The 12,785-nt window shown below is 49.0% G+C and overlaps 1 protein-coding gene across 5 annotated transcripts in view; it reads right to left on the minus strand.

The window, feature by feature from the left end:
• Positions 1 to 845: 845 nt before the first annotated feature.
• cep131 (centrosomal protein 131) overlaps positions 846 to 12,785 on the minus strand; it is a 46,153-nt gene continuing 34,213 nt past the window's right edge. For 4 of the 5 annotated variants that reach the window (XM_080517601.1, XM_080517603.1, XM_080517602.1 and 1 more), the window contains 9 exons: positions 11,951 to 12,152; positions 9,855 to 9,962; positions 8,771 to 8,888; positions 8,487 to 8,561; positions 6,945 to 7,087; positions 3,572 to 3,749; positions 3,287 to 3,483; positions 3,027 to 3,087; positions 846 to 2,931 (listed from right to left, as the gene is read on the minus strand). In XM_080517601.1, coding sequence (XP_080373727.1) covers positions 2,860 to 2,931; positions 3,027 to 3,087; positions 3,287 to 3,483; positions 3,572 to 3,749; positions 6,945 to 7,087; positions 8,487 to 8,561; positions 8,771 to 8,888; positions 9,855 to 9,962; positions 11,951 to 12,152 — 1,154 coding nt within the window. In that variant the 3' untranslated portion in view covers positions 846 to 2,859. Of the gene's footprint in view, positions 2,932 to 3,026; positions 3,088 to 3,286; positions 3,484 to 3,571; positions 3,750 to 6,944; positions 7,088 to 8,486; positions 8,562 to 8,770; positions 8,889 to 9,854; positions 9,963 to 11,950; positions 12,153 to 12,785 lie in introns of those variants that run through there. The other variant, XM_080517604.1, reaches the window with a different exon arrangement.

Genomic DNA, 12,785 nt, shown 5'->3' on the forward strand with positions numbered 1-12,785 from the left:
AATTTCTTCTGGCGTTATTGTTCCATCTGTGCAGAATAATGATTCAATTATAATCATTGGAGTATTTTTCACATTGAATTCCCTCCATTTGTCTCTTGGGGAGGGGGGGGGGTGTCCTCATTCGGCAGCCAATAGGAATATTTGATTTCCTTCTCCATTGTGCTGCATATACAGAGACGCAGAGCTTCTTCACACATCAGCTAAAACCTGAGCTGGCGGAGGCTTCGCATACTCTCTTTTCACAGAAATATAAAACAAGCACAATTAGTTCATGAAAATCTCAGTCAGTTCTGGAAGAAGCTCCTTTATAGGAAAAAGATAAATATATGGCACTAAAAACTATTTCACGGAGTCAGTGGTTGAGCTGCTAAACTCTCTTCTAACAAAGTTCCTCGTCCTCGGCTCTGAAGTTTGACAAACGACAACTAAATCAAACATGGAACAAAACTCCTTGTTCCTTCATGTCAACAGAGAGAAAGTCTCCGACGACTTCCATGTCAGAGAAAACCTGGCCTGCTCTCTTCAGACCATCTTCAAATGTCAGTCAGTCTCACTGGGACCAAAACTGCTGGACTGTTTCAGTTTCCTGCTGCAGGATGATAGAAAGAAACCGAGGAAGAAGAATCAATCTGTTGTGATGTGGGCTCATGTGACCGAGACGGGTTCTCACATGGTGCTGGTCCTCAATACTTACCTCCGGGTTCAGTTTCTCCTGCCCCCCCCCCCCCCCCGACTCAAGCTATGGACTGCTCCGACTGAAATCTAATCCACAAAGCCATTCTGTGTCCAGGGGGTGGGGGTGGGGGTGGGACTAAAAAAGGTTGATCTCATCTAATGTAATGCAATCTAATGTAATATAATCTAATGTAATGGAAACTAATTGAGTTTGAGGCCCAAGCTCGTTTTATTGGTTGTTTGGTTCTTTGGATGACTGAAAGTCAGGAAAACAGGCCGTTGCCAACAAGTGGCTAAATGAGCTTGAGGAGACGTTGAAGGTAGTTTGTGCTTGTTTTAGTTTGAAACATTTTAACGGAAGCTGAGAAAAGAAAAGGGGTCATTTTATTGTTAGGCACTGAAGTTAGCATGCTAACCAGCTAGCTGCAGCGTCTAAAATGCAACAGAGACTGCAGAACACAGTAATTACTCACTAAAACACTGCAAGATAAAACTGGGTTACTCACTACTGCCACGTAATGGTCAAAGGTGGTGTTGCTCAAAGTCGATTTACTTCACTTTAAACTCCGTCGAAATAACCCTAAAGGAACTGAACCAGCGTCAGTCCACAAGATTTAAAGGTTAATGAGGAGACAAAAATGATGCTTCATTTAATTAAAATGAGAGTTTAACCTCCGTCTGCTGAGTTCAGAATTCAGATCAAACTTTTTGTTGGTCCGAATGTGAAGCAAGTGGATACGAGTGTAGATGACAGCCCTTTTTATCTCAACAAATCAATCATTCAGTGGAAATACAAGCTAAACAAGGACGGATCACTACAGTGTGATATAAAATAACTACAGAATGGGATATTTTCAGTTGTGATATACATAAATATGTTCAACACTATGTAAGCAATGAGTTAGAAAAATTCATGTTTAAAATGGATTCAGTCATTTGTCACCAGGCACAAGCTTTCTGCTGACGACGCTGCGCTGTACAGGGAGGAGGCGGTGGAGTTTACTAGGGTTTTAATAACTATTGCCCTTCAGCTTCTCTCATCCTCTAAACATTCCCCCGCTCCTCCTCTTCCTTCCCTTCCTGACGTTCTCAAACCTCCAGAGCAGCGCTGCAATCATCTGACCTCAACCTCTCATTTCTCTTTCTCCTCTCCCTTCCATCTCTCTGCTCTTTCCATTTCTCTTTCTCCTCTTCCTTCCAGTCCTCTGCTCTTTCCATTTCTCTTTCTCCTCTTCCTTCCAGTCCTCTGCTCTTTCCATTTCTCTTTCTCCTCTTCCTTCTAGCCCTCTGCTCTTTCCATTCTTTCTTCCGAACAGAGGTCCCTCATGCTTTCTAAATTTGGCCTGGAGCCAGCGTCAGGGGTCATTTTGGCTGAAGGCCCACAAAACATGTGATGAGAGCGGGTGGCGCGGAGTGGGTGGGGGGGGGAATTTTATAACTAGTGTGAGCCTGCAGGCGGGACATGACTCGACACAGCAAGAGAGCGAATAGATTCAGGCTGAATAAGAGCTCATGCTTGAGGTCCTGGCTGTAGGCCCCCCAGTTCAGAACAGAACCCCCCCCCAGAGTCCACATCTGAACATCTGGAAGCATTTGGCTGTGCGGCAGCTCTGTGGGCAAACATTCCTGCTCCTGGCGCTGCGGGGGTGGGGGGGGGGTACAATTACTCCCAACCAGTGAAACAGAGAGACGTCTGGTCCGACATGCAGACGTTCCTACAACACGTTCCTTCGTGCCTGGGCGGCCGTGAGTCATCCCACGTTCCTTCATGCCTGGGGGGCCATGAGTCGTCCCACGTTCCTTCATGCCTGGGGGGCCGTGAGTCGTCCCACGTTCCTTCATGCCTGGGGGGCCATGAGTCGTCCCACGTTCCTTCATGCCTGGGGGGCCGTGAGTCGTCCCACGTTCCTTCATGCCTGGGGGGCCGTGAGTCGTCCCACGTTCCTTCATGCCTGGGGGGCCATGAGTCGTCCCACTCAGGACGTTTTACATGAGGTAGGACAAGTTTCAGTCACTTGTTCAACCACCTGAAGTTTCACAGGTTCAGTCTTGCTGGAGGAGAAAAAAACAATCCTCAAGAGATGGGGGAGGCGAGAGGGAGTGTGTGTGTGTGTGTGTGTGTGTGTGTGTGTGTGTGTGTGTGTGTGTGGTGGTGGTGGTGGGGGGGGGGGGGGTCCGGCATCGTCACTTCTCCAACAGCTGCTTCTTCTGCTGCTCCCACAAGGCCTCCAGGTGGTCCGCCCTTTTCACAGCAGCCTATCAGATGACAAGTGTGTGTTTACTGGAGCTGTCCGTCATCTGGGACTGTCTCACTCTTGGGTGGGGGGTGTTGGGAGGGGGGGTGGGGTCACCTGGTGCTGCTTCTGCAGGGTGCTCACAATCTCCTCCTTCTTCAAGATGGCAGACTTCACTCTGGAAAACAGACATGGATGAAGAGGGTTTTTTTGTGTTCACAAATAACATCAACATGTTTACACCCGACATTAACATGTTTACATCCAACATTACGGTCCAAGCAGGGCTGGTACGGACCACCCTAGTCCGAGTGTGTGTGACCGTTAGTGTGGAACCAGATGGTGGGACGCTTTTCAGATCCCCTTGGTGCTCTTACCTTTGGTGGACTTCAGCCAGCTCCTCCTCCTTGTCCCGGGTCAGCCTCTCCACCTCCAGCCTTAGCCGGGCTCGCACCTCCGACACCTCCACCTTCAGCCGGCGGTTCTCCTCCTCAGTCGCCACCAGCCGGTCTGCAAACTCCTGCCTTATCACCTCGGCCAGGCCACGGCGCTCGTCTGCCAGCTTGTCTCTGGCCTGGAAGACAAATGGAGGACGTTGGTAAGGTGTCCAAGAGAAGCTGTGTGAAATCTCAACTTGTCTGTGTGTGAGGTTGGTTTTTCACCTGCGTGACCTCCTCCATCTCCTGCTCCTTCTGTCGGACTGTGGCCTGCAGCCTGAGCAGCTCTCCCTCCGTCTCCACCTGCTGCCTCCTCAGCTCCTGATGTTTCTCCACCGCCGTCCTCTCAGAGCGCTCCAGCTCCCTCAGCTCCACCTCGTACTTCTCCCTCTGCCGCTTCATCCTGAAAGACACAGGTGGTCCTCACCAGGGTCACGCTGGTTTTAACCACTGGGAATAGAACAGGACGACTTTCCAAGGAACTGGTGAGAAGCTTTGCTTAGCTTGTTTGTTGTTGAACACTTTTAGAGCTGCTGTTATTTTATCCCACCTGTAAGTCAAGTTTTAGCATCAGATAGTTTTCCACATTTACTGTTTAACTAAACTCCTGTTTACTGAGGAGGAGCTTTATTATTCCAGAACTTACTCAGTCCTCCTACCAGCAACATAGTAAATTACATTAGCTTGTTTCACAGCCAATTACTGGACAGCAGCATTAACATGTTTACATCACAAGTAGCTTCTTTTTCTAAGAGCTGTGAGGATGTTAGTAGCTTATCTCAGGTGCTTTATCAAGAAGAGATCATCCAGATTATAGAGCATCTTCCTCCTCTAATCCAGATTATAGAGCATCTTCCTCTAATCCAGATTATAGAGCATCTTCCTCATGTCTCTCTTCCCAACTTTTAACACAGTCAGCATGGTTTTGACAGAGCCACTCACACGCTCACACGCACACACGCTCACACGCACACACACACACACACACACACACACACACACACACACACACACACACACACACACACAACACACACACACACACACACACACACACACACACACACACACACACACACACACACACACACACACACACACACCTCCGTATTTCGCATCAAGTTCCAAAGCTGTTAAGACCAAAGAACCCTGTATTGAATTTAATCTGTAAATTGAATTATAGAATTTCTTTCTCTCTTTCTGTATTTTTTCTTTTTTTTGTATTCCTGAAATGACTGATGTGAAAAGCCGACTTTTGTATGCATATATAACTCAAACCTCTTGCTATGTTAATGTCACATTTTGCTCATTGTGTTAATTTAAAAAATAAATAAAAAATGTGTATCCAGTCATTCAATCAGTTCATGTCTCTCTTCCCAACTTGTACCAGTCAGCCAGGGCTCCCCACCTGACTGCTGGGTTTCACCTGCAACCTTTCACACATCCTCACACATGTAGTTTACCACTGAAATGACACCTCAGAGATAAGGCGGAGATATGGTGGAGATAAGGCGGAGATAAGGTGGAGATAAGGCGGAGCAGGGTTAACTCCAGGATTATGTAGCGCACAAGCACGCGGTTGCAGATCATGTGATCAGTTATTTTGATTAATTATCAATATCCTTTGAAAAACACTGTTAATTTTATTAGAAAAATCCAGTATCCTTTTCAAGAGGATGTGAATATTTATTTGTATTTCTTGATGATTGTTGATTTAACTCAAACCACACCCATGGGAGGGGTTTACATCTTAAAAGCAGAGTGGGAAGCTGCATGAAGAGCGAACGTCCACGGTTGTTGAGCTGCAGTGTAGATTCTACAGTGTAGAATCTACACTGTTCTTGTCAAATGTACGTAATTTAAAGATGATCAGCATCAATGGCCGCCCTTTAAGTCTCTTTGATCTCAGGCAGCAACTCGGTAGAGAAGCGTCGCTCTGCCACACAGGCAAAGAGAGAAACTGCACATCAAAGAGCTTGAGTACAAACACATCTGGAAGGTTTTTTAGACTCCAGGCTTCTTACTCCACCCTCACCTCACCTCCCCTTCTTACTCCACCCTCACCTCCCCTTCACCTCCCCTTACACAATGACTTTGAATGGTTTTCAATAAAACAGGATGTTGACTTAAGTTTTTTTTCTGAATTTCTGCAGCAGTGAGAACGTGTGGGTTAGGGTTAGGGGTGGTTCCTGTTAAGGTTAGGGTTAAGTTAGGGTTATGGGTGGTTCCTGTTAGGGATAGGGTTAAGTTAGGGTTAGGGGTGGTTCCTGTTAAGGTTAGGGTTAGGGTTAGGTGGTTCCTGTTAAGGTTAGGGCTAAGTTAGGGTTAGGGGTAGTTCCTGTTTGTTCCTGTTAGGGATAGGGTTAAGTTAAGGTTAGGGGTGGTTCCTGTTAGGGTTAGGGTTAAGTTAGAGTTAGGGGTGGTTCCTGTTAGGGTTAGAGTTAAGTTAGGGTTAGGGGTGGTTCCTGTTAGGGTTAGAGTTAAGTTAGGGTTAGGGTGGTTCCTGTTCAGGTTAGGGTTAAGTTAGGGTTAGGGGTGGTTCCTGTTAAGGTTAGGGTTAAGTTAGGGTTAGGGGTGGTTCCTGTTAGGGTTAGGGTTAAGCTAGGGTTAGGGGTAGTTCCTGTTGGTTCCTGTTAGGGATAGGGTTAAGTTAAGGTAAGGGGTGGTTCCTGTTAGGGCTAGAGTTAAGTTAGGGTTAGGAGTGGTTCCTGTTAAGGTTAAGTTAGGGTTAGGGGTAGTTCCTGTTGGTTCCTGTTAGGGATAGGGTTAAGTTAAGGTTAGGGGTGGTTCCTGTTAGGGTTAGGGTTAAGTTAAGGTTAGGGGTGGTTCCTGTTAGGGATAGGGTTAAGTTAAGGTAAGGGGTGGTTCCTGTTAGGGTTAGAGTTAAGTTAGGGTTAGGGGTGGTTCCTGTTAAGGTTAGGGTTAAGTTAGGGTTAGGGGTGGTTCCTGTTAGGGATAGGGTTAAGTTAGGGGTTAGGGGTGGTTCCTGTTAGGGTTAAGTTAGGGTTAGAGGTGGCTCCTGTTAGGGTTAGGGTTAAGTTAGGGTTGGGGTAGTTCCTGTTGGTTGCTGTTAGGGATAGGGTTAAGTTAAGGTTAGGGGTGGTTCCTGTTAGGGGTAGGGTTAAGTTAGGGTTAGGGGTGGTTCCTGTTAGGGTTAGGGGTTGTTCCTGGTAGGGTTAGGGTTAAGTTAGGGTTAGGGGTGGTTCCTGTTAGGGTTAGGGGTGGTTCCTGGTAGGGCTAGGGTTAAGTTAGGGCTAGGGGTGGTTCCTGTTAGGGTTAAGTTAGGGTTAGAGGTGGCTCCTGTTAGGGTTAGGGTTAAGTTAGGGTTGGGGTAGTTCCTGTTGGTTGCTGTTAGGGATAGGGTTAAGTTAAGGTTAGGGGTGGTTCCTGTTAGGGTTAGGGGTGGTTCCTGTTAGGGTTAGGGGTGGTTCCTGGTAGGGCTAGGGTTAAGTTAGGGTTAGGGGTGGTTCCTGTTAGGGTTAGGGATGGTTCCTGGTAGGGCTAGGGTTAAGTTAGGGTTAGGGGTGTTTCCTGTTCAGGTTAGGGTTAAGTTGGGGTCGGGGTGGTTCCTGTGTGCTGCTCCACTGCGTTTCCTCACCTACAGTCTGCCGCCCTCTCGCTCTCCTCTTGGTCCTTGCTGCTCTCCTCCTCCAGGGCCCAGATGGCGAGCTCAATCTCTTTGTCACGTTTCCGCCACAGTTCCTCCTTCAGCTCACGCTCGCGGCTCAGCAGCCATGCTTCCTACAAACACGTTCAGTCAGGCCACAGGATTTCCCCAACCCTAACTGTTGAAACCGACGGTGCTGAAAACCACACAGGGACGTGGTCGACGTTTGTCTTCACAGAGGAGGAGCTGTGATGAGGCTTTACCAAGGTTCTATATGAGGAGAGGACGGAGAGCTGAAAACCAACCAATCACTGTGAAGCTTCTTGCTCAGGTTTATGTACACCAGTCATTTCTCTAGTTCATATGCTGAAGGGTTAGTCCATAAACCTAACCCTAACCCTAACCAGGTTTCTGTGCACCAGTCATTTCTCTAGTTCATATGCTGAAGGGTTAGGGTTAGGGTTAGGCCATAAACCTAACCCTAACCCTAACATGTCCTGATGCCCCCGACTGTCCTCTCTCCTACTCTTCAGGTACAGACCCCCCCCCCCCCCCCCCCCCAGACACACCCTCGTGTCCACGATGAGTCTCCATGTATTTGACAGTTTTACAGGAAGAGAAAAGAGCAAAAGTGGTATTAAAACCCCAAAATTCTAAATGTTCTTCAGTATTAAGAACGGGTACCCCTCCGCACTGCAGCCTCTCCACACAGTTTTTGACAACGTTCCCCCCGACGGACTTGGCGGTAGCTGTTGCTAACGTTAGCCAGCTAACACACGTTCTCAGCCGCAGCATAGGGCGCCCGGTGATCCGCCATAAACCCGTCAGAAACCGTCACCTCGGTTACCGGCAACGGGTATCGGAGCTACGGATCCAGTTCAAGGCGCGCTGAAAAGCTGAACCTGAACGAAAACAAAGATAATCAAGATTTGGCTCCCAGACACACAGCTGCCAAAGCTGTGTTTTGTCTTCATATCTCCTGGATGCGCGTGTGAATCAAGGCTCTGCCCCCACCCCCTCACCCCTTACTACCCCTCCTCCCACCCTCCCTCCCCGGACATTCTTGCCTCTGGAAGCCAGGACATTCACCGCTTTCGCTGTGCCCCTACCCCCAACCACCAGCAGAGGCCACTGGAGAGGGCGGCTGCGTGCCTGGTGAAGGCGTCGCGCCTGAAAAAACCTTCTCCTAGTGGCGGACTGCAGAACTACCCTTCATGTATCCCAAATGCTGTCTCGAGAAATGTTGTAACCTGTCTGTGTTGATGCTAAACGTGCCCGAGGTGGGTTTTTTTCCCAATTACAGCCTGTGCTCCTCAGAACACAGTCTTTAATCTGCCTTTTTCCCTCCTCTCCTCACCTCATGTGTCCTTCTTTCCCCAAAACTTTCTATGTGAATGCAATTTCGTTGTACCTGTACCTGTACCTGTACCTGGACAATAAAGTAACAATCAATCAATCAATCAATCAATTATTTGGTGAAGATCAGGAAATAAATCAAACCCAGACAAAGTCTGAAGATTTAAACAAACCAACCTGTTTCTTCTTGTAGTTTTCTTCCCATGTCTGTTTTTCAATGTCCAGCCGCTCCTGTAGCACCTTCATTTCTACCTATACACACACACACACACACACACACACACACACACACACACACACACACACACACACACACACACACACACACACACACACACACACACACACACACACACACACACACACACACACACACACACACACACACACACACACACACACAGATTAAAATCTGATGATGATGATGACGATGATTGTGAGGACGATGATGCTCTCCTCACCTGGTGCCTCCTCTCCTGCTCCTGCCGGCTCTGGTCCAGCTGGTCTCGGAGAGCTCGTCCAGCCAGAGAACTGTTCTGCTCCAGCTGCCGCCGCAGATCCTCCAGCTCAGCGCGCTGCCTGCCACACAAAGTATTCACAATACTGTATTCATGTAAACAAATACCCCAATTCAGGAGTGCTCAAACCACGTTTTAGGTCTCTCAGCGTCAACACACCTCAATCTGGTGATGATGATGTCATCGTCAAGCTTGTAAAAAAACACCAAAAAGGATCCTCATGACATTCTGCTGGGACAGAACTGGACCCGGCAGGACCAGAATTATAGACCCCAGCTCAAGTATTGGTACTTTTGTGAGCAATTCATTTTCTTCTTGAGTATACTGGAGAAATAGTTTCTGTATTCTCGATTATTATATTTCATAGCTGACTTTAATTACAGAAGCTGCTGCGGTCAGTGGTTAGGGGTCAGGGGTCAATGGTCGATATTTAGGGGTCAGGGGTCCAACAACCACGATTCTCTAACAGCAAGTCATTACTATGTTACTGGCGTGAGTGACCACAGAGTTAATTCATGCTTAAACCTTCTGATCTGCCAGTTTGCAGCCAATAAGTTACATATTTTCAATTCTCTAACAGAGATTTTTTTATTAATTTACATGTGTAACTTAAATGTACTTTGCGTGCACTTGGTGTGATGAATGTGCTTTAAACTGGAGCTGCAGTATAGCAGATATTTAGATGACGTGGAAGACTTCCTGTTTTGGAATATGCACTCTCAAATAACAGTGCCTTTTCTTCCATGGAACAAATTTTGACCAGAGGCAGGATACCATTTTAATTTGTATTATCTATTCTTTTAATCACATGCACACATTTTCACTACTCATGCCATTGGTTTTACATTGAGGTAACCAGACACATTCCAACATCACATGGTACAATCCCTTCCCAAACAAGTGCCCTCAGGTAGCTCAGTTTCCTATAACTACATCAGAAAGCGCAGGTCTCATATTTGAGTAGATTTCCTTGCTTTGCACCATGTGACCACCGAGAAGAGCCCCTTCAGATGACCTTTGACCTCACCTTGCAGCCAGCTGAGCCAGCTTGTCCTTCTCATCAGACACATCCTTGTAGAGACGCCTTCTCTGCTGCTGCAGGGACAACTCCTCCTCCTGCAGCTGCTTCTCATATCTGACACAACCACAGAAGACGTGAACAGTTGAGCGCAATGCGAAGATGTTAAGAAATCCACAGATGTAATGTTGATGTTTGCTGCTTTTTCTTCCATTATATTTACTGGTGCATTCAAAAAGACATCATCAGGAAATGTCCAATATTTCAAAGAACAGTTGGTACAGATGATGAGTTAGTTGTTAGAGTGCTGCCCTCTGGAGCTTCATGCAGGAGAATGGGGGGGTGGATCTTTCAGTCTTCAGTCAGGGAGGCTGACAGTCTCTACTGAAGGTTGGCTCAGGGTCAGGGTCTCACCTCTGCTTGGCCAGCTCCCTCTCTCTCTGTCAGGGTCAGGGTCAGAGTCAGAGTCAGAGTCAGAGTCAGAGTCAGAGTCAGAGTCAGAGTCAGAGTCAGAGTCAGAGTCAGGGTCAGGGTCAGGGTCTCACCTCTGCTTGGCCAGCTCCCTCTCTCTCTGTCAGAGTCAGAGTCAGGATCAGGGTCTCACCTCTGCTTGGCCAGCTCCCTCTCTCTCTGTCAGGGTCAGAGTCAGAGTCAGAGTCAGAGTCAGGGTCTCACCTCTGCTTGGCCAGCTCCCTCTCTCTCTGTCAGGGTCAGTCAGAGTCAGAGTCAGAGTCAGGATCAGGGTCTCACCTCTGCTTGGCCAGCTCCCTCTCTCTCTGTCAGGGTCAGAGTCAGAGTCAGAGTCAGGGTCAGAGTCAGAGTCAGGGTCAGGGTCTCACCTCTGCTTGGCCAGCTCCCTCTCTCTCTGTCAGGGTCAGAGTCAGAGTCAGAGTCAGGGTCAGGGTCTCACCTCTGCTTGGCCAGCTCCCTCTCTCTCTGTCAGAGTCAGAGTCAGAGTCAGAGTCAGAGTCAGAGTCAGGATCAGGGTCTCACCTCTGCTTGGCCAGCTCCCTCTCTCTCTGTCAGGGTCAGAGTCAGAGTCAGGGTCAGGGTCAGGGTCTCACCTCTGCTTGGCCAGCTCCCTCTCTCTCTGTCAGGGTCAGAGTCAGAGTCAGAGTCAGGGTCTCACCTATGCTTGGCCAGCTCCCTCTCTCTCTGTCAGAGTCAGAGTCAGAGTCAGAGTCAGAGTCAGAGTCAGGATCAGGGTCTCACCTCTGCTTGGCCAGCTCCCGCTCTCTCTGTCAGGGTCAGAGTCAGAGTCAGAGTCAGAGTCAGGGTCAGGGTCTCACCTCTGCTTGGCCAGCCCCCTCTCTCTCTGTCAGGGTCAGAGTCAGAGTCAGGGTCAGAGTCAGAGTCAGGGTCTCACCTCTGCTTGGCCAGCTCCCTCTCTCTCTGTCAGAGTCAGAGTCAGAGTCAGAGTCAGGATCAGGGTCTCACCTCTGCTTGGCCAGCTCCCTCTCTCTCTGTCAGAGTCAGAGTCAGAGTCAGAGTCAGGATCAGGGTCTCACCTCTGCTTGGCCAGCTCCCTCTCTCTCTGTCAGGGTCAGAGTCAGAGTCAGGGTCAGAGTCAGAGTCAGGGTCTCACCTCTGCTTGGCCAGCTCCCTCTCTCTCTGTCAGAGTCAGAGTCAGAGTCAGGATCAGGGTCTCACCTCTGCTTGGCCAGCTCCCTCTCTCTCTGTCAGGGTCAGAGTCAGAGTCAGGATCAGGGTCTCACCTCTGCTTGGCCAGCTCCCTCTCTCTCTGTCAGGGTCAGAGTCAGAGTCAGGATCAGGGTCTCACCTCTGCTTGGCCAGCTCCCTCTCTCTCTGTCAGGGTCAGAGTCAGAGTCAGGATCAGGGTCTCACCTCTGCTTGGCCAGCTCCCTCTCTCTCTGTCAGGGTCAGAGTCAGAGTCAGGATCAGGGTCTCACCTCTGCTTGGCCAGCTCCCTCTCTCTCTGTCAGGGTCAGAGTCAGAGTCAGGATCAGGGTCTCACCTCTGCTTGGCCAGCTCCCTCTCTCTCTGTCAGAGTCAGAGTCAGAGTCAGGATCAGGGTCTCACCTCTGCTTGGCCAGCTCCCTCTCTCTCTGTCAGGGTCAGAGTCAGAGTCAGTATCAGGGTCTCACCTCTGCTTGGCCAGCTCCCTCTCTCTCTGACACTGCTCCTCCTTCTCCCTCTGCAGCTGCTGCCGAAGCTCCTCACACTGATGGATGAAGCGCTGCGCCGCACGTTGGTCCGCCTGCAGCAGCTCCGCTTCGTGAAGCGCCCGCAGCTTCTTCAGCTCCTGTTTGTGTTTCGAGATGAGCTTCTGGATCTCTGGCTCCAGACCTGGGGGAGGGGGAGGGGGGGTGTCCCATGTCACTACTGTGCAGAGGTGAAGGGCTATTCACCCCTCTAAACAGAGCATTTACAGATGCACACTTTAAACAGAGGGGTAGTAGGACATGGCGCCGAAGGACTCGCATTTCACATATATACACTTCTAAAGTTCTATAAACCTGTTGTGTTTTATAGTAGTAAGAACGGCAGTAGTGCTGCTGTATGTAGCTTCCGTGTGTATTTGTTTGGTAGAGACTGTTTATAACATTTTATTATTACACTGTAGAGTTCCAAAGTCTTCTAACATGGGAGTTTTGAAAACAGGGTCCCCCGAGCAAACAAGGAAGCTCCTCCGCTTTCACATGGTGAATGAGGAAATATTTCTGAAGTCCAAATACAAAAACTGAAGTAATCCACATCTCCGTCTATTTCTTCACCTTGATGTGAAACAAAGCAGCCAAGCTGCTGCAACACGGTGAATTTGTGACGGCAGGACGACGCTCCTGCTGGAAAATCAACAAACATCCGTGGCTCACCGCTGCTGATATAACGGCGCCGTATTATGATGTCAAAACTGTGAGATGGAGGGAGAGGGGCGGGGCTGAGCAGAGGGGAGGGGCGGGCCTGAGCAGAGGGAGAGGG

This window comes from Blennius ocellaris (assembly GCF_963422515.1).
Source record: "Blennius ocellaris genome assembly, chromosome: 21".
NCBI classification, from domain to species: domain Eukaryota; kingdom Metazoa; phylum Chordata; class Actinopteri; order Blenniiformes; family Blenniidae; genus Blennius; species Blennius ocellaris.